The sequence below is a fragment of the Myotis yumanensis genome, unplaced genomic scaffold, assembly GCF_028538775.1.
Source record: "Myotis yumanensis isolate MYYU_CA2020_CCGP unplaced genomic scaffold, mMyoYum1.0.hap1 SCAF_4, whole genome shotgun sequence".
Classification (NCBI taxonomy): Eukaryota; Metazoa; Chordata; class Mammalia; order Chiroptera; family Vespertilionidae; genus Myotis; species Myotis yumanensis.
Window position 1 is genome coordinate 54,447,052 of NW_027223755.1, and position 27,397 is coordinate 54,474,448.

General features: G+C 41.8%; 1 protein-coding gene across 1 annotated transcript in view; it reads right to left on the reverse strand.

The window, feature by feature from the left end:
- PCSK1 (proprotein convertase subtilisin/kexin type 1) overlaps nucleotides 1–25,371 on the reverse strand; it is a 41,837-nt gene extending 16,466 nt beyond the window's left edge. The window contains exons 1-9 of the mRNA XM_070412363.1: nucleotides 25,008–25,371; nucleotides 21,525–21,629; nucleotides 17,964–18,074; nucleotides 15,950–16,096; nucleotides 14,623–14,699; nucleotides 8,170–8,258; nucleotides 4,953–5,125; nucleotides 3,783–3,995; nucleotides 981–1,081 (exon numbers count right to left, since the gene is read on the reverse strand). Coding sequence (XP_070268464.1) covers nucleotides 981–1,081; nucleotides 3,783–3,995; nucleotides 4,953–5,125; nucleotides 8,170–8,258; nucleotides 14,623–14,699; nucleotides 15,950–16,096; nucleotides 17,964–18,074; nucleotides 21,525–21,629; nucleotides 25,008–25,187 — 1,196 coding nt within the window. The 5' untranslated portion in view covers nucleotides 25,188–25,371. The remainder of the gene's footprint in view (nucleotides 1–980; nucleotides 1,082–3,782; nucleotides 3,996–4,952; nucleotides 5,126–8,169; nucleotides 8,259–14,622; nucleotides 14,700–15,949; nucleotides 16,097–17,963; nucleotides 18,075–21,524; nucleotides 21,630–25,007) is intronic.
- Nucleotides 25,372–27,397: the final 2,026 nt, after the last annotated feature.

The window sequence follows — 27,397 nt, forward strand, 5'->3', positions numbered from 1 at the left end:
ATACATATTGACTTAATTACTTTAAAATTACATATAAATAAAATTAAAAGGTAAATGTCTAACCAACCAAACTAAACTAAGGCATAAAACAAAATCAAGGCCATAAAAAAACAATTACAGATGGTAAATGGCCAAAGAATATAAAATACTGAGCTTCATTAGTAATGAAATAAAAGTGTATGAAGATTAGATACCATTTGCATGTATCAAAATAGCAAAAACTTTAAAAGTTAATAAACCATACTGAGGGCTTAGGAAAATGGTACTTTCATACATATAATGCTGGTGGAAATATAAAATGCTACAGTTTTTCTAGACAGTAACTTGTCAATATGTATTAAAATCATTGAAACATTCATACCCTTTGACCCAGAAATTCCAATTAGGAGTGTTTATCCTGCGGAAATTATCAGAGATGACAATCAATATTTATGGACAAGGGTGTCTAAGCATGATTATATAATTTTAATAAAATCTGCATTTATATAACAGAATACTATGAAAAGATAAAAATTTTGTTTTTAATGCTCATTCCTCTAAGACTGGGATTATATAATATGAAAAAAGGATGTTTTATAAACTTATCATTCCTAATACTACCCACAGAAATTATCTATATACAGTATTTCCTGATGGGAATAAACAGAAGTGAGAAGGCCTTGGAACTGAGTGGGAGGAGCACTTGGAGGAGACCATGAGTTTTTGAAGGTCAAGGAACATTGATTTACACAAGAGAAAATGCTCTTAACATATTATAGGGAGGATTTAAAAACATCACAAAATAATGTATATGTGAAGATTCAGTTTTGTAAGATATGTGTGTACTAAATCTACATCGAGATGTTAACTGGAAGAGAGTTTATTTTATTATTATTTATAGTTTTCTACTGTAACCATGTATTCAGAAAACAATATGTGTTATTAAAAAGGAGGAGGAGAAGCAGCCTTAGTATGGCGATCAGAAGCTTTCGGGGCCTTACTTTGCTTCCAGGGCCAGAGCGAAGATGCCAGCAGCCAGGGGTGCCGAGGCCGAGGTGCCTGTGTGGGTCCCTGTACAGTCATTGTGCAGGTCAGCACTCGTCTGTGTGGCGCCAGAAGGGGAGAGAAACGTGGGAGAACATGTGAGGAGTGTGGTCCTGTCCCTGGGGAAACCATACCGAGGGCCGCATCTGCTATGATCAGGAAACTGAGCTGATTCGATTCCCTGCTTCCTTCTCTAAACCACAGGCGGGTGTTTGCCATCTGCTGATATTTTAGTTCACTCTCCTCTCCATGCAACTTGTCTATAATTCTGGCATCAGGGTGCCTTTTGGGGGGATGAAGTACTCCCACTATGAATATTTTCTGCTCTGAGATTCCCAAACGAAATGCTGTCTGTAAAAAAGGGACTGTTTCAAAATCACTGTGAATCATGCTGGCCCATTAATCATCAGATCCATTGTGTTTGGTCTGGCATATTTAGAACTTCTGCCTCATGAAAATTCCCTGTTGCCTTCAGATTGACATTCGACTGCCTCTTCGGTACAAGAATATAAAGCCATTCTGATTTCGGCCACTTGAACTAGTTGTTCAAAACTTGTTTAGTGTGTAGTTTGCACTCACTGTTGATGTAATTTGATGCCCATGAGTTAGTGTCCACATCGGCACATTGATGAAAATGGTGTTTTTTCCAAATGGAAAGTGTGCTAGACTTAGATCTAGTACACTGAATTCTAAAACTGCTCTTCAGTAGATGTATTCCCAGGGCAAGGCACTTGGTTTCCCCATCTGTAAAATGAGGTTGACATTTCCTGACTCAGATTCTGAGGCTGGAATGAGACCCTGCTTATGAAAGCATCTTTACACAATATTATTGAACATAAAGAATTACCTAGGCTTATTTTAGCTTAATTAAGAAGCGGTTGCTGAGACGAAGGGAAGAAACCAAAGTGACTTCCAACCTGTCTGCCTGAAGAACCACAGTACTGCTGGTAGAACAAGCAGTTGGGACAAAGGATTACTAACAAGACTCCACCCAGGCTCCTGCTCTCTGGCTTTTAGCTAGTGATTTCAATGTATGGGAGGGAGGTGTTAAAAACTAATTTATTCTATTATCACCTCCTTTGGCTTCCCACTTGGAGTGGCTGAATTTCTCCAGTTACGGTGGCTCTGCTCCTCAGAGGTTGCGGAAGCAAGGCTGCCCCTTTTACCCATTGACGCAAGTGAGCCCCCGGAGATGACTGTGCTGAGGAAGAGGTTTGCGCAAGACAAAGACTATTTATTGCCACCATCTCAAATAGAATTCACCATCTGTCTCTATGGCTGATTTACCTAAGGAATGATCTTTACAAAGATGGAAATTCTTCCTCCTACTTCAGAGCAGAGCAGCTCAGATGTGGGACAGTCTATGAAATGGTGACTCTGAAATGCATAGCGGACTGTTTTTTCAAAAGCAATTCTGGACAACAGCCAGGAACTCCGACCACCGAGGAAAATATGTCCGATATGCTCCTTTCAAAGGCACTAAAATATGCCCGCCATAAAAAATCCCTTGGTAGCCCTGGCCGAAGTGGCTCAGTCGGTAGGGAGTCATCCTGTGTACTGAAAGGTTGCTAGTTCAATTCCCTGTCAGGGCACATACCTGGGTTGTGGGCTTGATACCTGGTAGGGGGCATGCAGGAGGCAGCCAGTCCATGTTTTGCTCTTATATGGATGTTCTCTCTCTCTCTCTCTCTCTCTCTCTCTCTCTCTCTCTCTCTCTCTCTCTGTGTGTCTCTCTGTCTCTCTCTCCCCTGTCTAAAAAATAAATTAAAAAAAAAGACTCCCTGGGCAGACTGTCACTATTGTTTGTGTAACTGAAGATATGGGCATGAGGGGGAGGTCAATGCTTTTAAGTTGAGACCACAGTTTTACTGTCGAAATTAGAGTAGTTGACAGAAGCAGGCAGAGTTCCAGAATTGTGATCCAGTAGGAAGAAGACAGTAATCCTGACAATTTTGTTGAGATGCTATTAGCATGAATTTTACAAACTTTTCAAAGTCTAGTCATCTAAATGACCTGCTCTCTCACTGAGATTAGAATATACATACTTTAGCTAGTTGGCTCTTTCTGTGTCAGAAGTTAAATGTGGGACTTTAAAATTTTCAAATTAAAAGTACCTCTCTGTTCTCAAAGCTCCACATGGCCCTTGAAGGAAAATCCAATAATTGTCCTTGGCAGTCTGACTCATGGATGCGGAGACACAGCCACACGTGGGCTGGAGATGCTCTCTGAGCATATACCCTTCCTTAGCTGCTTATTCGGATGCTGAGAAGTTCACCTCAGGGGAAATGTAGCCTGTTATTTTCCTGTAGGTCGTTTGTTCTTAGGAGACATCGCTGGTGTATGCTCTGTATTTTTATCATCTGCTAAAGGGCAAGCCAGACTATATCCCTGCTATTAAAGGATCAGCAAGTACAGGGTGATAGAGCCCCTACAATCCTGAGATGCCCTTTAAGGCTGTTTTCAGGGTGGCATCACACAAGCTGACTAGACGTTTAGATTCTTGGCTGAGGTAATGACTGACTGGTGGCTTCTCAGGGCTGAGTTTAAAAATGACTGAGAGACAACATCTTCCGGGCAGAAGCGTAATTATCCCCGAGAGAGAAAACTTCCCAATATATGCCAGCCTTTCAAGTGAGCAAAGGACGAGTCTCCCCAATTGAGCTATCACGCTTAAACAAATCAATTTTACCAAAGGATTCTTATGAATGCAAGTCATGCTCTTCTACCTAAGCAGAGAGAGTTAGACAAAAGCAACATACGATTCGCTGGTCAGTGTAATCCCCGCTGCTGTACGAGGTGGCCAGCGTGGAGGAGCACTTCTCCGCGTACCAGGGCGACAGGCCCTGCTGCGAGGCACTGCTGATGGAGATGGTGTAGATGCTGTCTGTGTACCCATCGCAGTCACAGTTATCTCCCTGACGCCCCCCGTTTCCAGATGCCCAGACGAAGATGGAGCCCTTTCCTTGTCTCCCCTGAAAGAAAAACCTGAATATATCACATCTATTATCATCTATTGGAGTCACTGTCACACCTCCATAACATCCCCAACAAATACATGCTGAGACAGTTATTGTGGCCTTTTTCACCTCTAGGTACTCCAGCATCAATGCTGGAAGTCTTGTGACACTTCCTACTGTGAAGCCACGGGCTTCTGGCTCTGCCAGTCCTTTCTCTGGGCCCTTTCTGGGGTGGGGCAGAGCTGGGGCTTTCTTTTGCAGATTCGTAATCTGGCCCTTAGCACTTGCTCATTTTTTTTCACTCTTCCCTTGCCTTATGTCACTACATTTGAATCTTTGAACTTCCTATCCTTTCTGCTTGAATCTTCTGGTTTGCTAATAGAACGAAAAAATCCGGCATTATTCAGATCTGCTTTGCAGCTGCACTGAAAGGGACTCTTCTATTGAATGGACCTCGTCAAGGCTACTCTCTCTGTGATTTTTCAATATGTGCTCTCCAGAGTTTCTACTTTTGTTCCATCCTGTGCAGAACAAGGCCATAGAATACTGGCAAGAATGCAATAAACCCAAGGCACACGTATTCACCAGGCACGTGCAGAGGGGGAGGTAGCACCCTGTTATATTTATATTTAAGGATGCATTTTCAGAGCATTTGAAGGAAGTCTGGGTAATAATTTAGTGTGAAAATTCAAAACAGCAGGAAAATGAGAAAGGACATAATCCAGAATATTTTTTTAAGTATATGTTTTAAGAGTAATAAATCTCTGTTGAGTGTCAGACCCAAATGGGGGAAAATATCTCAGCCCTTCTATCCCTCTTGAAGAATGATTTGGCTCTCTGAATGCATTTCAAATCATAAGCAACTGCAAGAAATTGACAACCATTTCTTTCCATATAAGCTCAATGTTCTTCCCTTCTCAACATATCCACAGTCAGGTTTCATTCCAGGTGGGTCTGCGTTAAGCATCTCACCTGTTTAACACCATATTCAAATGCCTTCTGGGCTAGTCGACCAGGCCCCTCCACAGTTTTCCCATCGTCGTTCGGGCCCCAGCTCGCACTGTAAATGTCCACATGGCCAGGATTGAATCCAATTGAACTGGCTTCAATAGCATCGGTCACAATGCCATCCAACATTCTTATGCCTGAAGCAAAACACACAAATAATAAGTTGGTGTCAGGATGTACATGTAGAATGGCATAATGCTCTTAATGTTTATTTTTTAAAAGGACTGTCAAAAGAGTCAAAAACAGGGTAACCACTGGATGTCCCAAATGCCTATGGCCTGCTGCTAACAGCACAAAGGAAAGATACAATCACTGCCTCCATAAACTTTCTTACCCGCTTTTATAGATAACTATGTGCTTTGCAGTAGCCATGGTTATCGTGGATTACAAAATGTCCCACCTCCCCCCACTACTCCAATAACCTAGAAATGACAGGATAGCCTTTAGAAAGAGGCACCAAACAGCCCTCCCTTGACATACCTGCTCATGACTATACCACGAACGGCTGTGGCCCAACCTGTGCCATAAAAATGACTCTGTACAGGAAACCTTGGAACTTGCAAAGGTCTACCCATGATAGGAAACTAACAAATAGGAAAAGAACTCTTGTTTCTAAGCACTGATTAAAAATAACCCAGAGGCCGAAACCGGTTTGGCTCAGTGGATAGAGCGTCGGCCTGCGGACTGAAAGGTCCCGGGTTCGATTCCGGTCAAGGGCATGTGCCTGGGTTGTGGGCACATCCCCAGTGGGAGGTGTGCAGGAGGCAGCTGATCGATGTTTCTCTCTCATCGATGTTTCTAACTCTCTATCTCTCTCCCTTCCTCTCTGTGGAAAATCAATAAAATATATTTAAAAAAATAAATAAATAAAAATAAAAATAAAAATAACCCAGAGGCCATTCTTTTATGTGTTTGCTAAGAAACATTTTCAAGGAACATGCTTCCTTTTCTTCTAAATAATCTCAAGGATGAAATCATTGCCATGGATTTTCCTCCCGAGGGAGAATCGTTTTTTCATCAGCAGAAGGCAGACTCGGTAGCTCCTTGTGCTTTACTACAGGCTGCCACCCATCATCAGACTCATGTACTCAAGTGCTAGGAAGGCAAAAGCAATTTAGACGGATACAGGAAGCTACCTGGTTATTCCTGGCTTCAGGCTGATAATGCAACAGAATGCACAGCTTCAGATTTTCACACTATTATTTACAATGGAGCACAGGTAAAAAAAAAAAACACGTAATTGACATGAAAGTCATATTTATTTTCTTTAAAAATACATTTGGGGGGAAATTCCAGCTCTTCAATTTATGAGGTGCATGATTTTGGGGGCAAGTCACTTAACTTTCCTCTACCTCAGTTTCTTCAACTATAAAATGGGGATAATAACAGCTCACATGTATTGATGATATACTATATGCTGCTACCATTCTTCAGGCTTGAAACTTATAAACTCATCTATCCTTATGACAACGATTTGAGGCAGGTTCTATAATTCTCCCCATTTTAGAGGTGGAGAGACTGAGGTCAGAGATGGACAGTGCCTTGCTCAAGGCCACACAGATTGAAATTGGGAAGCCAGGACTTGAGTACCCAAATATGTCCTGTTGAATTCCAGGACACACTGTCTATAGTGTGTTGTTGGATAAGTGATGGCCATACGGTAGATGCTTAAAATGAAAATTATTATATAAAAATGCACTTGGGGCTAGACTGTCAAAGGGTAGAGTAATGGAAGAAAATCAATAGACTTGGAATGAGAAGTCTTGTATTTTAGCTCTACACTGCCGGAAACTGTTACCTTGAGAATCTTGCTTCTGATTCCTCCTTCATAAAATACAGAGATCAGATGATTCTCTCATAAACTATAGGTACTTAGTTTATTATCATTTAAAAAGTGAATTCTTTTTCTAGGTGATTACATAATCTGTACTTCTTCATTTTCATTAAATTAACATGGCACTTTGATGGTGTTAGTGTCAAAGTAATTAGGAATGACAAAATCTAAGAGTGTGCTGTATTAGGGAGAGAGACCTTATATATGCCAAGATGGATATTTATTTTATTTATAAAAAGGAATACAGTCTCTGTGAGCTCTTTTGGATCCAGTCTCCACCACCCTTATCCACAGGAACTGCATCAATGGGTTCTCTTGTCTTCCCACTGGGTTCCACCAACTGAGGACAGCAACAGGAGGTTGGGGGATGAGGGGAAAGTGCGGTACTCACTCCCCTGATTCCTTCTTGCCTGGAAATAGCTTGGTGGCTGTACTCAAGGCTGTAGCTCCTGTCCAGTGATTCTTTCCTATGGCCACAGCTTTCTGTCTCCAGTTTCCACTGACTCCTTCCACTTGTTCCTTTGGGCCTAAAGGTGGTAACATCTGCCTACATCTGTTAGCCCTTGTTGGTTTCCTTTGAACTCTGGTAAACAGTTCCTTTATTTAATTGCCCTGATGGAACTTACCATATGTTTCCCCACAAAAACACTGACTGAAACAACTAGAGATTGTAAATTCTTGCTATTGAAGATAACCTTTGGCTTCTTAATATAACAAGCATGTATTCTTTTTATTTTTAAAAGCTGTTCTTTGCCATGAAATGAAGAACTGCAGAATTCAGAGGCAGGGAAATTCTTTGCCTAAATTTCTCCTCCTCTTGTTCCCTGAATAAGCACACAACACGAAAACCTTCTAAATCAGAACATAGAGAAAATTAGGTTTGTTTTAAAAGCTATTCAGCATCTCAAACCCCCTCCCCATATGTATTGGCTTATATTCAGCTACCATTTTCTAGGAATCCAGATCTTTTGATTCATTTGCAAATCACACCCAAGTTCTACAGCACATTTTGTATGGAGTCCATTTCTTCCTCTGGTTGTTGAAAGCCCCCGCCCCCACTCTCCCCACCTCATTTACACCAGGTAATGCAAGACTCAAGTTAAAAGTGCAAAACTAGCCTGGGCAGTGTGGTTCAGTGGTTGAGCATTGACCTATGAACCAGGAGGTCACGGTTCAATTCCCGGTCACAGCATATGCCTGGATTGCAGTAGGGTGCATGGAGGAGGCAAAATCAATGATTCTCTCTCATCATTGATGTTTCTCTCATGCCCTCTCACTTCCTCTCTGAAATCAATAAAAAAATATATTTTTAAAGTGCAAAACTACAGGAACAGCCCTCTGCTTTACCTCCAACTTTGGCATCATATGCAACTCCGACCCCACACTTGTAATTATTTGCTTGCATGGCAATTTCTCCTGCGCATCTGGTCCCGTGTCTGAAGATTAAAAAATAGGAATTATAAAACATAAATGAGGACAAACATTTGTTCTGTATATGAATCCATGGTACATGGATATGTTAACTTTTTGTCTGCCTTTTCTCTGGTTTCTTCCCATCAGCATTAGATGAAATATAGGTGTCATGTGAAGGGAATAGGCACAGGAGCCAGAGTATATGAGTATATGAGTTCACATTTTAGCTTCCGCCACTAACTAGTGGTGTGACCATGGGTAAGTGTCCTCAAAGGGTTGTGAGGTCACATGAGATACTGTGTATAGAGTGGTTAGAATAGTGGTTGGTACATAGTGGTTGGACTTTTTTGGATTAGGTTACCCTGGACCAGCTCCAGGAGGATATGATAGAACAGAATCTTCTCCCACGATATCCTCCTCCTCTAACCACACACCAAACTAAAACATTTGAGGGTTTCCTGGTACTAAGAGAAGTCTGAGATTTTAAGAAGACACTACAGGCTAATTGGGAAACCAGGAGACTTCTGCAACTCTGATTGGGACCAGAGGCCTAAACAAGATGGGGTTTGCAATCAGGCAAAAAGGGTAATTCTTGATTTCTGAGTATTTGGAGGGGAAAAAATCCATCTCTAATTCAGACCAAAGCCCGTCCTCGTTAGTATGGCTCAGTTGGTTGGGCGTCATCCTGTGCACAAAAGGGTTTCTGGTTCGATTCCAGGTCAGGGCACATGCCCAGGTTGTGGGCTTGATCTCCCCCCCTCCTCCCCCCCCCCCCCCCACACACACACTAGGGGGCATGCAGGAGGAAGCCAAGCAATATTCTGCTCTCACATCTATGTTTCTCTCTCCTTCCCTTCCTCTCTCTCTCTAAACATCTATTTAAAATAAAAATGAAAAATGAAACAGAACAAAGCCCACCATTAAAGCATCAATTCTGAAATTTTCGGGATAATAATTGCCTTTTCCCACCCTGACCTCAGAAGGGCCTATAAATTAAGAGAACTTTAATGTAAATTTGTTGATTTTATGATTATATTCTATTATGCAAGCACCTGGGAGCATTGTGAAGGCTGTTGGTGCCTTGGAGGAGCTGTTGACCAGATATGCTGACATAGAGGAAAAGAGAAGAAGGGTGAGCTAGTGCTGAGCAACTCTGTCAGCCAGCTACTTTTATAAGCTATGACACTAGACGTCTATTAATTTTGCCTGGTAAGAAATATATAAATCCAAAATTAACTGGGTAATCCAAAATAATTGTTTCACTTATCTCTTTTTCCTAAAGTACCAGAGATGATTTCCCACTAAATGATAGTCCTGCTTCTTCTGAATATTGGCTAAGAATCCTGCGTCAGAACAATGTAATTATCTTTAAGTCGGGGTCTTCCCTAGTGCAGCAGACATCTGCTTCTTTTTTGCCTCCTAGAATTTTCCCCTTTTGGGAAGTGGCCTCCCTCACTCCTTGTGATTCTTTTTCTCTCTCGAGGCTCCTTCTCCCAGACAAGCTTTCAAGGATTAATGCAGAATATAAAGAGATTTCTATTCTTTCTCCAGAATCTTCAGCTTTAGGTTCCATCTGAGCCACGTGGATCTTGTTGCTAGGCAAAATTCTGTTGAGAATGAAGCTGTTAGGTGAGCAGCACTAGGAGATGGAGACAGAGTATTTGGTGTCTTGATGGCACATTACTTGAGCTCCTGGATCTTGCAATGCTCGAAGCTAGAGCATCCCTTGGGTAAAATTATTTTTAATACGTATATTACTTCATCTTTGAGTTAGGATTCTCTCACTTGCAGCTGAAACTACCCTGACAACTATACCCATTTTCTAAGAAATGTGTTCAAATTGAATACATAAAAGGTGGCTTGTTTGATTGATTAACCCTCTTTGCCTTTCTAAAAGGAAAAATTCAATTGCCATCCTCCAGGAAATCTATTCCCAACAGTCACCACTGCCTATATTTAAATAGTATGGGAGACAGGGCCCAGGATAGCAAAATCTCTAATCTGAGCCAACAGAATCAACCTGTTTGAAAACAGCCCTAGCAGTGTACACCTGTCCTGTAAGTGATGCAATGTGACATGACCTATTATTTATCTCTCTTTACACATTGAGGACTATTTTCCTGAAAGGTGTAGTAGGATCATACTACAAATAGGGGTTAGTATTTTTTCCTCCACTTATCCTCAGTTTCCACTTCCATACTTTGAAAAAGAAGGAAGACTTTATCAAAGTGGTTCTACATCATTCTTTATAGACGTGTAGCCTCCTCTCTTTCCTTAAATCAGGTTTGAGGTAAAATAACCCTCTGTTATCTTAGAACAATGGTAGCAACTGACATTTAAACAAATTGACTTTTAGAAAAGTATTCCACAAGATAGTTTAAAGACTACTATTATACTGGTTAACATTTCCTTGTCACACATGTTATTTAACTAGAATCTGTAATTAGTATTGAAATATGAATACAGATTCATGCCAGCTTAATAGTAAGAGTTACCTGCACCTTTAAGATTTTATTATTTAGTGATTCCTCATTTGATTTGCAGAGGAGAATTCAAATGCAGCTTCTATTAATCTCATTTACATATTACTTCAGCTCCTGAATCTTGCACTGCTTAAAGCTAGAGCATTCCTGGGGTTAAATTGTTTTTTAATCCCTATATTACTTAATCTTTGAGTTACAGCAGCAACACAGATAGTTTGGAGCCATAATGCCCTGGAATTGGGTGATAATAGGTCTCAAACTGTTATAAGGCCAAGATAACATGGGGCCATTCATTTTCCAGACCTGAGGGATTTATTTCTGACAACATGCTTGAAGAAATTTTTTATAATATCCCTTGATAAATGATGAGGATGCTACATTTCTGGTTGATAGTCAAGAGGATCCTGAGAGATAGTTGCTTATAATTTTCAGATAGTAGATTCTGAACTGGCTCAGAAAATTTGACTTGTCTCTGCTATCTCCTATCACATTCTTGTCATGCTGATTTCTCACTGAAAAGAGGTGTATCTTAGTTGTTATATGAGAAGCTTTAATCATCGTCATAGCAAATACAACTTTTTGTTTGTTGCAGGCACTATGCAAGCCAATTACATATATAAACTCATTTAATCTCTATCGTAACCCAATAAAATAGTTACTACTACTATTATCCCTTTTTAATAGGTGATAAAATTGAGGCAAAAGAAATTAAATAATTTACTTAGTCACTTAACTATTAAGTGACAGATCTAATACTTGATCTCAATCTAGCTGCAAAGTCTGTACGTAACTGTTTGGCTACTCTATTCTCTCTTTGTACTATGTGGGAGATCCAGGCTATGCTCTGAAACTCAAGAGTTTTCAGGTACAAAATAAGTACATTTATATGGGCTACTTCCTTATGGGCCTTTGGAGCTCTGTGACTTGGAAGAATCTATAATAATAAAAGCATAATATGCAAATCAATTGAACGACCAAACAGCAGAATGACCATCCAGATGACCTTCCGGACGACCATGCTATGACACGCACTGGTGCCAGGCCAGCCAAGGCGGGTGCGATGCAATTTGTTGGGGGGCCCCACCATTGCACCATGATCACCCCACAGAGGGAGGCCCAGGCCACCGGCCAGTGATGCTGTGGCAGTGTGTGGGCTGGCCAGCAATCACCCTGCAGAGGGAGGCCCAGGCCAGCCAAGCGATCGCACCCCACACCTGTCGCCTGCAGAGGTAGGCGACCCTTAGCAGGAGAGGGGGGGGCAGTGCCACACAGATGGCAAGCAGTGGCAACAGCGGGGGCGGGGCCAGCTGCTGGCAGCCAGGGGAAGGAAAGCCCCGATAGGCCCTGATCCTCGGCCAGGCCTAGGGACCCTACCTGAGGAGTCCCGGATTGTGAGAGGGTGCAGGCTGGACTGAGGGACACCTCCCCATCCCATGCATGAATTTCATGCACCGGGCCCCTAGTTATATTATAAATACTGTGTTTATTATAAATACTGTGATGTGAGATTTACTCTTTTGGGAGAAGGATAGAGGGAAATCTGTATCCCTCTTCTCATGAGTAGAAAAATTCTAGAGAATATCATTTCATTAGGTATTCACCTATCATGCAGCCATCACCAATGTTGGATCCAGGGGCCAGACCCAGAGTACACTGCCTGGGGAGAAGGCAACACCTCCAGCTAACAGCCTCCTCTACTGCACCCATGTGTCTGCTGGCATATTTCCTCTTACTCTTGACCAAGTGGGTGAGGTGAGAGTTGTTATTTTTACTAAATTCCAAGAAGGGCACTCCTTTCTTTCAAGCACTTATTGCCATTTCTTTAGGAAGTTCCTTTCAGGGGGCAAGGAAGAGATGCTTTGTCGCCCACTTTAGGAGAAAAAAAATAAAAAATAGAGCCAGAGAGGTGATGTCCTCAGGTCACTCTCAATACTGGTAATGAGCAAAGTTATGACAATCAGCCAGGCTAACATCACACAGTAATGTCCCAAAAGAGCAGATGTTCTTCCTGGTCCTGCACTGCCTTGACTCAGAAAATGGCTGAAAATTTACATGGGGACCCTGCTGTGAGTTCCAGAAACATCTCACTTTCCACAAGGACACTCCCTCACAGTTCTTGTTGTATTGTTAATAGATGTTCTAACCTCTCATGGGTGTTTGCAGTTAACCCCTTTAAGAAATAAACCCTAGAAGAAGTAAGTGGTATTGAAAGAAGCAGTATCTTGGAACCCTCCCCAATCCTCCTCTTCTCCCATAGCAGGAAATAGACACCCAGAAGTTGAAGCCAAGTCCATGAGCTCCAGCCTCCCTTCCTGGGTTTTGTCGGCCCCTGGAGGGGAAACCATTCAAAGAAACAACTTTAGGTCAAAATTATTCCATCAGCCACATTGGAATTCTGAGAGAGAATAAGGGATAAGGAAAGTGAAAGTGAGAGAGAGGAGAGAGAACTTGATTGACCTGAGTTGGATAGTAGTCCAAGAGAGAGAAAGCCATGTGAAGAGAAGAGGGAAGCACTTTATGGGGCATCCACAAAAGCTTTTTGTGGCTTGCTCTTTCCATTCCCACTTGTAATAGCAAGCCCTAATTTTGCCTTGGCTTGATCTGTTTTGATGTAAGTCTCTTCTAGGTGGAGCAAATAAAGAGGAAAGTGTGCATGTCTCCTTACAGTCTATGAGATATATCATTATACACAAAGATGAGTTCACACATGGACATTGACACTTGAGGCCACGTGCCTAGAGGGTGAAGTTTCTTTGGGGTTAGGAAAGAAGGTTAAACTGTCTTTGATCTTTACTTGGCTTCCTGCTTTGGCAGATCTGGCTTTTTGACCTCCCTCATCACCCTGTAGCTGCTATGGAGAGTCAATATAGGAGTCAGAAGATATCCTCTTTTTCCCCTTTAAAATATCCAGCAGGAGCTCTGGAACAGGGTGTTAACTAATCCAATGACCCAGAGCCCGTGCTGAATTTGACGACCATGCCTCAAGGTACTTTTCTCTTGTATGATGTCTGGCACTGCTCTTCTGAAGGAACTGGTCAGCAGGGTTGTGGCCACCATAGGAAGCTTTGGGGATTTATTATTTGGGCATCTGTATTTCTTTTCATGACTAACATCAAGCATGTTTCTAATATGGGAAGATTAATAGAGGAATAGGGAACAGGGGTGGGCTAAACATTTTTACTCTTTATGCCCCAAGCATTCTTTTTAAAGCTATAACTATTCAGTAACATTTGAGGGGAGTATCCTATATAATAAAAGGGTAATATGCAAAGTGACCCTAACGGCAGAATGACAGGGAATGACTGGTTACTATGATGCACACTGACCACCAGGGAGCAGATGTTCAATGCAGGAGCTGCCCCCGCGTAGTCAGTGCGCTTCCACAGGGGGAGCCCCATTCAGCCACAAGCTGGGCTGATGGCTGCAAGCACAGCTCCTTTTCTCTTTATTTGCACACTTTCCTCTTTATTTGCTCCACCTAGAAGAGACTTACATCAAAACAGATCAAGCCATCAGCAGCCATCCTTAGAGCCTCGGCAGCTCTAAGGATGTCCAACTGTGGCTTAGGCTCGATCCCCTGGGGAGCAGACCTAAGCTAGCAGGTGGACATCCCTCAAGGGGTCCCGGACTGTGAGAGGGCACAGGCTGGGCTGAGCACTGCTCCCCCTCCCACAAGAGTGCATGAATTTCCGTGCACCGGGCCTCTAGTTTTATAATATAAGAAGAAATTTTAATTGAAATATGGTTCTATAAGCCAAAAGAGAAGTTTGGGTTTCTGTTTTAAAAGCAGTACAATATTGTGGTATGGATAGTGTGCATGAACAGTTCTGAGAGCTCAAATAAAAGCACTTTAAAGTACTACACCCCTGGCCCCCATCCCCCTGGATAATCCACATTTACTCACTTGTTCTCATTTGTGGGATCATATCGGGGAAATGGATCATGGTCATTATCATTAAAATCATAGCTAGCCTCTGGATCCTGAAAAGACAACAAAAATAACACTGTAGCATCATAAAAAAATGACACAGCACTTCCCAAGCCTTCTACCCCTATCCCCTTTCCAGACTAGCTGACAGCTTGAGAGTCTGCATTTCAGAGTTTCTGGCCCAGTGGTTGGTCATTTGTTATACCCATAAACCAGGAAGAGACAGAGAATCAAGCCAGCATCTAATTCTCAGTGAATGTTACCAAACTGATAGCTGATAGACACTCATAGGATACTAAAACCGGAGGAATCAGTTCAGTTAATTCTATCACCTTATTTTCCACATGAGAAAGTTGAGGTCCAGAGAAGTTGAATGGCATAACTAAGCTATAGAGCAAGTTAGCAACACTGTGACACTCATCTCTCTTACGAATATAGGTGAAAAGAGGTGGATCAGGTTCACAGCGATCTCTTTCCGCTTCCCCAGGTATACCAAGTAAACGTGTAATTTAACTAAAGAGAGTGGGCTGAAAATTCAAGACAAGCTTCCAGGTCCACCCCCTTTTCAACCAGATTGCTACACTTAAACTCCCACTAGGAATTCTATCACACTACGGCCACTTCTGTATATTTTCATAACCTTTCATAATTCCTACTTTCTGCTAATCTTTATCTCTTCCTTCCCCTCTCCTCCCCTTTGCTCTTTGGCTGTGGAATGTAGCTGAGTGGAAAGGATAAGAGAAAGACAAGGGACAATGTTAAAGATAAAGCACTAATATAAATAAAGGCCTAAGCTATTATGGAAAGCTTCATAAACAATTAAGTAAATACTTTTCATTTACTTATTTCCCACTTCTAATAAGCTTTTTTTTCTCAGCTTGTCCTTTTTGCACTATGTGATGCACACTTGGAATCTGCATGGAAGGCATCCTGTTCACGTAGCTTCACAGTGTGAGAGATGCTGACTCATGAGGGAGGTGAAGAGGAAGACTGTGAACATGATCTTGGGCATCAGGCTTGATTTGATTACTTTAATGTCACCCGTACTGAATGGCATGGAGTCTGAATGACTTTTCATAATTTACTTGGTGTAGGTGCCTTTTCGCACCCCCAGTACATATGACTTTGTACAGTCCTTAAATTCTTTCGATGTCCCCTGATACAGTAAATTCATATGGGCTGCCAGGGAGGTGAAGGAAATAAAAAAACCTTGGCCCATCATTCTCTGGGCCAACATCTGAGCAACTTCCTGATTGAGGGAAGGAAAGTCCTAACTGTCTCTGTAGACAGCTCCAAGACTCACATAATTGGCATAGATGTCTGTGTGATTCCACTCCAAGCCATCATCCAATACAGTGATAACAACTCCTTTGCCAGTGATGCCTTTTTGCCAAACAGGTATCACATGGAGATCCAGCTTGGGCAGGGATGCAGTCATCCTAGTATCTTGCTGGTAAAGAAACACAAAGAAGCATTGGTAAAGGCATAATTTGCTTGCTACAAAATGAGAAGTGAAGCCACAGTCCAGAGACCCATCTTTGTTTTTCCTGAGGTCACTCTCCTCTTTAGAAGAAGGCAATTAGGTGAAATAAAAAACAAAGTTGAGGGTAGGGCCCGGTGAATCATCAGAGTGCTGCTCTTCCCAGTTGTTTCAATGGAAAATCACTCCAAAGAATGAATCACCCTGTGCCCTTCTCTTTGAGCTACATGGCTTTGGAGAAGACCTTTGTCCCTAACTTTCATTTATAATGACGTGTTCCAGCCTTTCCTCTACCTAAGCTTTATCTGATAGCCCATGTTTCTATCTCCCCCAAATCCTAAGCTTCTATTGCCACAACAAACCTACTTTATATTGTCTTGTTCACAGTCATTTGTGAATGGTCTTTATAACTTTTTTGAAAGGAAAAAACAGAACTGAGAATGACCAGGATGCTGTGGTCTCACCAGGACTTGCAATTTAGTTGTCTATTTGCAAATATTAGTGATTTAGGGAGTAAGTATCCGTGGGAGGGAACTTGGGGTTTTCTTTTGCAGATAGGATTTCTGAAATGTGTGGGACTATGGGAGAGAAGAGCTGAACAGCAAGGGAACACAGACCTGAGCACATTCCCGTGCATTTGAGAGAAGTACATTAGAAGTGTGCCAGGTTTATGGTAAAGGGGTCAATAAGACATTTATAAATAACAATCAAAAGTGTCAATGAACAGACTGCTGATACGTCTCAGAAAGAGGTTGGGGAAGACCTTAGTAACCAACATGAAGCTGAGTTACAGGAGGCTGGAACTACAGGCATGTGATTGGCTAAAGCCGGGGAAGAAGGCCTCTAAGTCAGTCACAAGAACAACCATAGAATGTGGTTGTTAAGAGTAGGGCCTCTGGAGCTCTGAATTATGAGCCACTAGTAACCAGGTGACTTTGGCAAGTTATTCAACTTGCCAGTGTCTCTGCATCTTCATCTGTTAAATGGGAAGAATTGCTATATCTACAACATAATGTTATTGTAAGAATTAAGTGAGTTCATTCACGTCAAATAGTATAGAATAGTATTTGGCACATAGTAAATGCACAGATGTTAGCTAATGAGACTCTTTTTCAACGAGCAAGTGATGCTTAGGTTAAGAGAGAGTCAAAAGGAATTGATCCCCTTTGCGATCCATTATGCACCAAGGATGTCTAAGCCTTAGCTTATGACCATCATAAAAATTTATCTTTTATAATATTGTTAGCATATATTACTACTCTGGAGGCTTTATACTAAAACAGAAGGGAGAACCCTTTGTAGGCTAGCAATGCCCACATACCAATAAGGATTTGGTAACTATCTTAAAGGTAGAATGGTTTGCAAAACTGGACATATGCAAATAGATATCTTTTGTCTTTCCTTGTATTCCTTGCCTTGTTCAGAAATTCTTACCTGTAAGCACATAAGAATTGTCACTCAGAGGTTTATATACAGAATCATGTTTACTGTATTCTTTGAGTGATGTTCTCAAGAGTAACTTTAACGAAATGTGTTGTTATTTTTTTTGCATTAATACTGTTTTGGAACCCCTAACTTGCAAGACATGGTTCTTCTGCATAACTCCAGGTAAACTTAAGAAGACATGAAGGTAACCCCCACAACCATAGCAGCTGAAGATCTGTGTTTCAGACACTCTCACCTAGTAAAACAGAAGATCCAGATCATGGAAGGTCCCATTAGCCCTGATCTCCAAGTAACATAGCCCTTGCTGAATTCTCCATCATTAAAACAAATCTATTGTGCAGATGTAACAAAATAAAAAATGAGGGTCCCACACAGTCCTGCAGGTACTTACCAAGTACCACTGCTGCTTCCACATCGGATCATTGAAGAGATTTACTGCTGAGTCTCTCAGAACTGAACGTTTACTTCTCTCCTTTCCATACTGTTGTTCAGCCCATATAACCTACAAGGAGTTTTATAGCAAAAAAAATCAACAGTCAAACAGCAACCTCTGTGTAATCATCTTTCCTCTAACTAGGCCTAATACCCTTCCCATCAGAGTTTAGGCAGCTCCACAATGTTTATGTTTAACTGCAGATCAAACTGGCAGCTCAGTGAGAAGGATTTGCCCACTGGGGAGATGAACATTTCCTCTATTACAGTAAAGTGAACCTTTAGGGGGAGGAGAAGGCGTCAGTAAAGTGATGATTGCCTCAAATTATTTACACTGTGATTACAGTGGAAGTAAAAGTTCAGCCTGCTTTCATCAGCAAATGGACCATAATACCCATTTTTATATTGAGGTTCCAGGACTCTGTAGGTGAAAATTTGTTCATGGAATGAGTCAACAGGCTAAGAGATCCCAGAGACTGTTTTTATGATGCTCTTACAGCTTAATTTCTCTTCCATTACACACAAAAGGTAGAAATAGCAATGTTACACAAGACATGTCTTTGCAAATCTGGCTCCCCTGTGCTTCAACCTCCTACTTAAGAGTATTTAATATAAGAAACAGATCCAGGGTGATGAATGAGCACTATTGACCATGCACACTTACCATTAATTTAGTCTCATGTATTATGCAAAGAGATCTGACAGTACAAAAATTACCTGCCCCACATTTATGGCATAATCCTATTACACTTGAGGTCCTGAGATGGAGAGGGGCTGCCTTGTGGAGATATTCATTAGGAGATAATATCCTGCTCTTATTTTGCTGAGCAACAAGACTGTTTCCTACCCAAAGCATAGCCTCTCTGTTGTAAACATGATGACAGTCCAGGGTGTGTTGGGATATTGTTAATGTGACGATACTTATGAGTCATCTAAAACTAAAAACTAAAATATAATTTGCAACTGAAGGATAAAACTATCCACTAAGACTGAATTTGCAATTAGAAAATATACTGCAAGCCAATTATAAATATTGGAGGGACTTGAGAGCTAGAAATTAGTCACTATAATTTATTTTTTTTAACTGCCTGTATTTTCAAGCTTAATTGTTTGGCTTAAAATACCCAATGCTTGGAATATACTGCCTGCTTCTGAGTCAGTCTTTGAAAGCTGGCTGCTAGGGAATAAGAACTAATTTTTGAGGAAGAGAGTAACTTACAGTTCGAGATTTCATCAACAGTCATAAAGATAGAGGGTTGCTGCATTTCAGAGGGCTAATTTGAAAGGATATCATTCCCCCATCAAAAAAAGGCAATAAAATGACAAAAGCAATTTTTTTTAAATGGAATATAAAAAGAGGCACTCTGACATTCAATTGTTGGAAACTGTTGTGATCAGTGTCACTGACTGCAGATCCCTTATTAATCTCTGAAGGAGCAAACCAAGTAGAACAGAATAAAATGGTGGTCTTACTATTAGGTGTATAATAGGTATTATGCACTTAGTTTTGTAAATAATCCTTTTGATAGGGAAAGAGCATTAAAGATCACTTAGTCCACCCATCCACTCAAGTTTCTATGGGTTCTAGGATTTTTCCTACAATTAAATTATTCTGGAGATAATTTTATAGGATCATACAGACTTATTTCTTACGAAGTGATGTTAGAGAGTACATTCTTAGCTCTTCTTCATTGCTTCTTGAGATTTATCCCCAAAATCAACTATTAAGGAAATATCTAAAGAACGGAACTGGTGCATCTGTTCATTTTAGTGAGATCATTTTAAATAATAACAACAGCTAGGGATGCTCCATTCTGTCCAGTTTTCTCCTATGAAGATGAGAAGGGAGGTCAGTTTGATTTCCTTGTACATTGCTGCCAGGCATGCCTTTAATAAACAAAGAAGTCTCTCTCTTGTTTTGCCCAAGGACTAAGCTTAGCCAGAGTCCTGAAAGTTGTCCTTCTTCCCAGAGCCCACAGATAGTAAGCTGTCTGTTAAGGGATGGTGAAGGAAAGTCTTCACTAGACAAGAAACTTTTAAAGTAGTGTTCCGGGCTCTGATTTGATCTCCCACTTCTAGCCATTAATGCCAGTAAAAGCCAGCAATGGGTGTGTGTGAGCTGTGTTTCACTGTCTGTGGTCCTGAGAGAGCACTCTTTGTCAGGGTATGGTTGCATTTTACATCGGAACAGTAGTAACTCAGATCCAATTATTCCCTATCCTCATAATCTGTCTTATTATTTTCTTAAAAATTTTTAAACCTCACCCAAGGATATGTTGCTATTGATTTTTTTTAAAGAGAGAAGAAGAGGTGGAAGAGAGAGAGAGAGAGAGAGAGAGGAGAGAGAGAGACCCTCCTCCCTCCTGTACATGCTCTGACTGGAGATTGAACAGAAATCTAGGCATGTGCCTTGATGGAGAATTGAACCCACAACCCTTTGGCACATGGGATGGCCCTCCAACCAACTGAACTATCTGGCCAAGGCTGTCTTATTCTCTTTTTAAAATTCTATTAGTTGCAGAACAAATGAAAAAGTAAATTATTTCACAGAGTTTATGAATTCCATTTACTTTCAACAGTTCTATCACCTTTCTTTCACTTATACATTTCTTTCTAGGAAGTTGAAAGTTTGTGTTCTGTCTCTCACAAAACTTCTGTAAGTCTCTAGATTGTCCTAGGCAACAGAAATCATGTGTACAGATATTAGCCTAGCCAGGATAAATTTCCATCAGTATGCCAATTTTCAAGAAAAGGCAACATTGTGTATGCAAACTGCCAATACTCCCAATATAGTCACCATTTCTATTAATAATGTTTGCTGACCTTAAAACAGACTTCAAAAATCAATAGTTATATTATACATACATTCAAATTATCCCCATGTTATTTACCTATATTCATTCTAGACATTTCCTGCTGTTGCCTAATCATTGAATATGTATTCAAACGAGGCTAAAAAGAGATAACATGTTTTGGATCAAACAATATAATACTTAGGAAAACATTTACTTATGAGACATGGATTTAAAGCTTCCTCATAAATACTAGTTTCCTGTACAACCAAACTAAATAGAAATGGCAGAATGTCATTTTCAATTACAGTGAAATGTTATTAAAAGCAAGGTTCATATATTTCTTTGGCATCCCCACATGAGATATTGAAGTGCTTGGTACATAATAGGCATAACATAAAAGGTTGTTGATTGATTGTATTGTCAAACATTTTAATTAGTGCTGCCACTTTATTTTCAATATTTACTTTCATGCCTTTAGACTGGATTTGTGAGCGTGTGTGTGTGTGTGTGTGTGTGTGTAATTTAGATAATTCAACCAATTCAATTCAATCCAGTTATTATGTATAATTTCCACAACCCTGTGGAAATAACAAGAAAAACTACAGATGAATAATTGTGATCATAATAAAGAAGAATCACATTTGCAAAGTGCTTTTGCTCTTGTGGGCAATCATATAGAGAGCAGATAAGTCAGGTTGGTTTGAAGACAAATGCACAACACTTACACGATCATCATCAGATAATCTCTTAGTGATATGAAGGGCACTCCTTCGAGACCTCCGGGGATGGTTTTTATGTCTGAGTAAGTAATGATTTTCGAGTGATCCAATCTATAAAATAAAAGAAATTAAAAATAAAATCCACTTTCCAAAATAAATATATGGAGTCAATTGAAACCAAGCTAAATTAGAGACAGCTTTTATTAAGCCCATTCCTTGTACATGAAGTTAACTTTTTTGTCATGAAGAAGATACTGATAGAAGCCATCCCTCTCTGGTTAGTGTGTTGAGTGAGATGAACTTCATGAAGTTATCACTTGGGCTCCCACTATACTTGGGGGCTGACGGTGCTTCTGTTTCACACATTTCAAAGGAACTCATTTGTTTTTCTATGAGACAATATTGTGTATTTGGGTAGACATTTCTTTTTTTAAAACCCATTTTATCAAATTCATTCTTTCAGAGAACAATAATCTGTAGAAAGCAAGCAAAACCTTTGTATACTATATATGGTCAGTGCCACATTCACTTGCAACAATTTGTTGTTGTTATCAAATATAACCATTGACTCCATAGTGATAATTGTTACAAGCTACTAGTAGAGACCATTAGACTTTCCACTAGTTTACAGCTTTGAGGGGAAAGCCAACATATCACATTTAGGGCAGATGTAAACTCCTCTGGGTGACATCAACACCTTTGGTCCACTTAGAACTATGTTCATTATTCTTTTAAGCTATGTCCCTTTATTCAAAAGAGTAGTTAATTTGAAGCTACCAAATTCTCTAGATACCCTGTATTTCTTTTTAAATTAAGAGACAAATAATTGACAATGGGTTATTTCAGAAGAATTGTATTCTTTAATTTGGTGGTTCTCATCACCTAGATGATTTTTTTTAATCCTCACCCAAAGATATGCTTATTGATTTTAGAGAGGTGGAAGGGAGGGAGAGAGAGGGAGAGAGAGAGAGAGAGAGAGAGAGAGAGAGAGAGAGAGAGAGAATGAACACATCAATTGGTTGCTCTGATTGGGGGTGGAACCTGAAACCCAGGTATGTGTCCTGACCAGGAATCAAACCCATAAGCTTTTGTTATATGGGAGGATGCTCCAACCAGCTGAGCCATACCAGCCAGGGTATCACCTAGAGAATTATTAAATAGAGATCCTTAGGCCCTGCTCAAATCCTAAACTTCAGGGAGTAAATCTGTTATAAGTTCTAGACTGAGTTGGGGAGGAAAAACAGTAGCTATAGGAAAGATCGCCAATGCTTAGCTCTATATCTGCTATTAAACTGGTTTTGCTCACCCCCCAATCCTGAGGCCTTAAAGAGCTCAGCTAACTTAGTATAAACAGAGGGAGAAATAAGCAGAACCAGGAAAGCATTATTAGTTTTTCACAAAGAACTGTTATTTTTTGAACATTTGTTAATAATGTCACTTTGACTGGAAATGGCTACAGAAAATATAGCATATGCAAATCATGTGTAAATATAGTATTTCCTACTATTTTTTAAAGCTTGTGACTATGCCATCCCTTCCTTGAGGATCCTACCAAGAATTCTGATTTATTGTTTTTTAGTTTTGGTATTTATGAATTTGAAAGGCAATTCCCATAACGAATGGTCCAGGTTTGGATGTATGCCTGGGGCTAATAGGTGAGAAAAGGAAGAGGGGTTATATTTCGCTCTCTCCCACAATCTCCTTCCACAGTTACCAGTGTTATTTAGCTGTCCAACGGTTATAGGATTAAGCCCCTAGTCTGCCCCCCATCCTCATAGGACACATAGGATCTCCCTGATGCCCCGATACACACCAGTACGATTCCACTCAACACACACTCACTCTCTCAAATACAATTCCTTGCAGTTTCCAGATTACTACTAAGCAGCTTTCTTTGTATCTCCCTGTTTCCCACCAGCGATTTTCGATGTCTGGAGTACCTCTCCAATCTCATCATGCTTTCCTATCAAACTTTGGCTTCTTCCTAAACACAGTGCACGTGTTTCCTCCTCTGTGCTGTCCTCTTTCACCCCTCCCCAATTCCCTTCCAACTTCAATCCACAAATATGGAGACTCTGGGTCCAGCTATTACTACACCAATTACATGCCACTACAACCATTTGTTTCTAAACCAGTCTCCTCTAGATGCTTGACTTTTTGAAAGTCTTTTCCTCCTAGTCCTCAGCCCCTAACACGGAGCCTGGCACAGAATAAGGTGTGAACAAAAGCAAAAGTCTTGGTCTGCTGCTGGGACACGGAGAAGGCGATCTGTGTTCTGACGTTTCTACTGGGCATTTCAAAGACAGCTTGGCTCATAAAGTTGGAGAATGAAGCTTCTGGCAAAGGGAAGGCGTATTCCCCAGTGGATTCGCTCTATGGCGTAGCCTATGCCCACGCAGATTACTCATCTGTGACTTCAGCCACAGCTCTACCACCACCTCCAGAAAAAACCGCGCCAAAATGTTTACAACTCCCTCCTCCTCCGCTCAACTCCCAAGGCAAGAGGTGCGGGCTTGATTCTAAGCCAAGGGACACTTAGATTAGAACTCACATCCCCTGGTTTTCTCCCCTGAATTACGCAGCTAAGCAGCCCATCCCGTCCCCCTGCCCCTGCCCCCCCCCCCCTCCCCGCCTACCCCGCCCGCAGCTGTCTATTGACCCAGTCCTCACTTGGAGGCAAGTTTCCCTCACAAGCTGAAAACCCCAGGGAAGCTATTATGCATTTGGCTGTGGGACAGGAAATAAATAAATCCTTTCCCCACAGTCAGTTTTGAAGTTTGACCCCCTTTGGGTGGGGGTGGTAGTGTTGGCCAAGCAAAGTTGTGAAGCTCGGACTTTCCAAGTTTTCGGTGAATTCCCCGGGCGTGAACAGTTGGTCCATATCTTTTACCCATCTTTTCTCCCGCCAGCTCCCCAGGCCCCCCAGCGACCCCCAACCTCTGGATCGCTAGTCCCGGCCACTGGCGCTCTCCCAACGCCCCAGACGCGCCCCCAAAGGCTTCCGCGGACACCTCCAAGCCTATTTAGCCCCTTGCAACAGGACGTGGGTCTGATGCTGCCATATTGAAAGGAAGGAAACAGCCGGCTCCTGACGCAGACTGGCTGAGTCCCAGGGGAGAGAGCGCACTGCCTCTCCCGGGGGCGCTTTGCTGGGAAGAGCTTGCGTGCATCTCAAGTTCGGTGAATAAGTGTGGAGGGATTTTTTCTTCAAGCCGTGCGGGAACGGATTTCAATTCCAGAGCGAACAACAGCAAGAATAAGCTCTACCCAGCTGCAGCGGCTGCGTTCAGCCTGGCTGCGCCCAGCCCAAACAATAAAGAATGCAAGCGTTTTCGCTCCGAGCCCTCAGGGGCGAGAGCCGAAGAAGCTCCCTGTTCTTTGCCGCGGGGCTGAGGAGAATGCAACCTGGGGCTCACTCTTGGGAGATCGCGCTTCAGTCCCGCCCGTCCCCGGGGCCCCAGAAAGTTTCTTGAAAGTGCAAACTCTTACCTGACCCAAAAGGTCGTAGCCCAGCTCTTCGGCTATGGCCGAGGCTGCCTCTGGTCCCCCGGGGATCTCCGCTGCCCATTCGTTCACAAACTGCCTCTTCGCTTTTACACTGTTCGATGCACACCAAGCGCAAAAGAGAGCGAAAGCAGTGCACTGCAGAGTCCAGGCTCCTCGCTGCATGGCTCACAAGCTCGCTGGCACAGAAGTAGGAAGCAGAAGGGGGGAAGAAGCCAGACAGGAGAAAAGCCAGACAGATTCGCTCTTTCCACACTCGGGCTCAGGACCACCTCTCGCCCCGGTTGCTCTGGGAGAAGAGTGGAGGGACTCGAGGAGAGGCTGGGCGGTGGCGAGCGCTGAGTGCAGTTCTTTGGTCTCTGGCTGAGCGGAGCCCCAGCCCTTCCCCGCTGGAATGGAAATGAGTGTTTACACGTCAAATCTACGAAAGCCATCTCTTGACGTCAGATCTACCTGGACTAAGATCTGGATGGTATTCCTGGCGGGGTGGAGAGGAGGCTAAAATTAGCAGCGAGGGATTAAGAAAAGGAAGGAACCATTTGCTGGGATCAGTTAGCACTGTCCCTGTCTGGTCATAAATTCTGTAGCTGTGAGAAACACCTTTACTTCTAAGTGCCCCATTTGATGGAACTATTAAGAACCAAAGGCTGGGAGTGCAGTACACTTCCCCTCCCTTCTGTCCGTTTTCCTTACATTTATTTGATTATCTCTTGGGGGAGGGGAGAGAAGGATTTTTATAATGACCCTGGGGATGTCAATCAGCACCTGCTGTAAAGACCAGGGAGTTTAAATCTTTCCAACGGGACAGGGGCTGGGAGGGCAGTAGAAGGAAAGCGTCTACTCCCCAGATTCTGATCTAAATTGCCTAAGAAAATGAGCATGTCTGGAAAACAATGTTAGAGCAATGTTTTTTAAAATGTATTTTAAACCATCCAAACCATCTTAATGAGCAAGTTTACTTTTTTCTTTCCTCTGTCTCTCAATCTCAGTAAAACAATGTCTAAAATTCTGTTCTAGATATTGCAGAGCCCACTATCACCCACTTTATAATGCCTATTGGAAAAATGATTAAGCACATGTTGTTGTTTTTTTAAACAGAAAATTATTTCTTTATTCACAAACCAGGAAGGGACTAGGGACCCAAATGCTGTTGTGTTGACTGGGCAGAGAAAGAGCAGGTTTCGTTAACTCCTAACTTTCCATTTTCCTTCAATAGAGCTCTTCACTTTGGTTTTGAACTGAAACTATGCCATTACTTTCACATAAAATGCACATTGTCTCCTTGTGGAAGAATGTTTTTCCATGGAAAGCGAATTATCAAATGTCTAAATGAACCCCCGCCCCAGGGAATGAGTTTAGTCTACCGTGGCGGAGCCATTCCGATTCTGGGGGTTGAACCCGGCGGGAAAAGCCCTGGTGTGTAGTATTCAGCACCGAGGAATGGACAGCGCCACACGCGCTTGTGGTCAGAGCTGCCCTTCCTTCTGATCCGGGACTGCAGCTCTTCTCCAACTGGCTAGAGCCGATCTGTTTTTCTTTTTTCCCGTGCCTTTCTTCTCTTTTAAGTAGAAAATGGGATTCGACCGCAGGGGAGAAGTGTGGTTAGTTTCATGATCGCCACTACTTACATGGAACTCACGGGAACGTGTTGGACTCAGCCCAAAAGTAAAATTGCAAGGGATCAAATCTATGCGAAAGGTTTTCTTTCTTTTTCTTTTTTAAACTCCCAACCGCCGGGGGGCGCAATCAATTTTAGAGAAAGAGAAGAAAAGGGATGAGATTGGAAAGAAGGCATGTTAGTTTGTGAAGTAAGGAAGCAAAAGATATCCTTTACAGAAGCAAATGAAACTTGGTGGAGAAAGCAGCTGAGTAGTACTAATTATTCAGTTGCCTCCATGTTTGCAGACATTTGGACTGCATTGATAATTTCTTTAAACATAAAGCTAAAAAAAATGCCAACGTTAATGAGCCATGTGATGCAGTTAAGTGTATCACAATAACGGGAGTAACTCACATGAGATGTTGTGAAATGGTCTCAGATGGATGGCTCTTCTGTCTGCTCTGTAAATTCACATGTGTGAGTGTTGGTGGCTGCATAAACTGTCTTCTTTCCCTTTCATGCCTCAGCCTGAATTGTGGCCTCAAACTCTCTAGGGTGTTTCATTTTCACAGTAGACAGATGCTGTGTGCTAGCAAAGCAAAAGAAACTGTGGCAAATGTTTGATAGTGGTAGATATGGTTAGAGCTGAAATAGTTTGCCCTTTCTTATTATTGTTTGAGAAAATCAATTTGGCAGAGTGTTGGCAATGAGACCAGGGTCTCATTAATGAAACATTTGTCTTAAATGGAGCACCCTGCAAGCCTGGAATAAACAT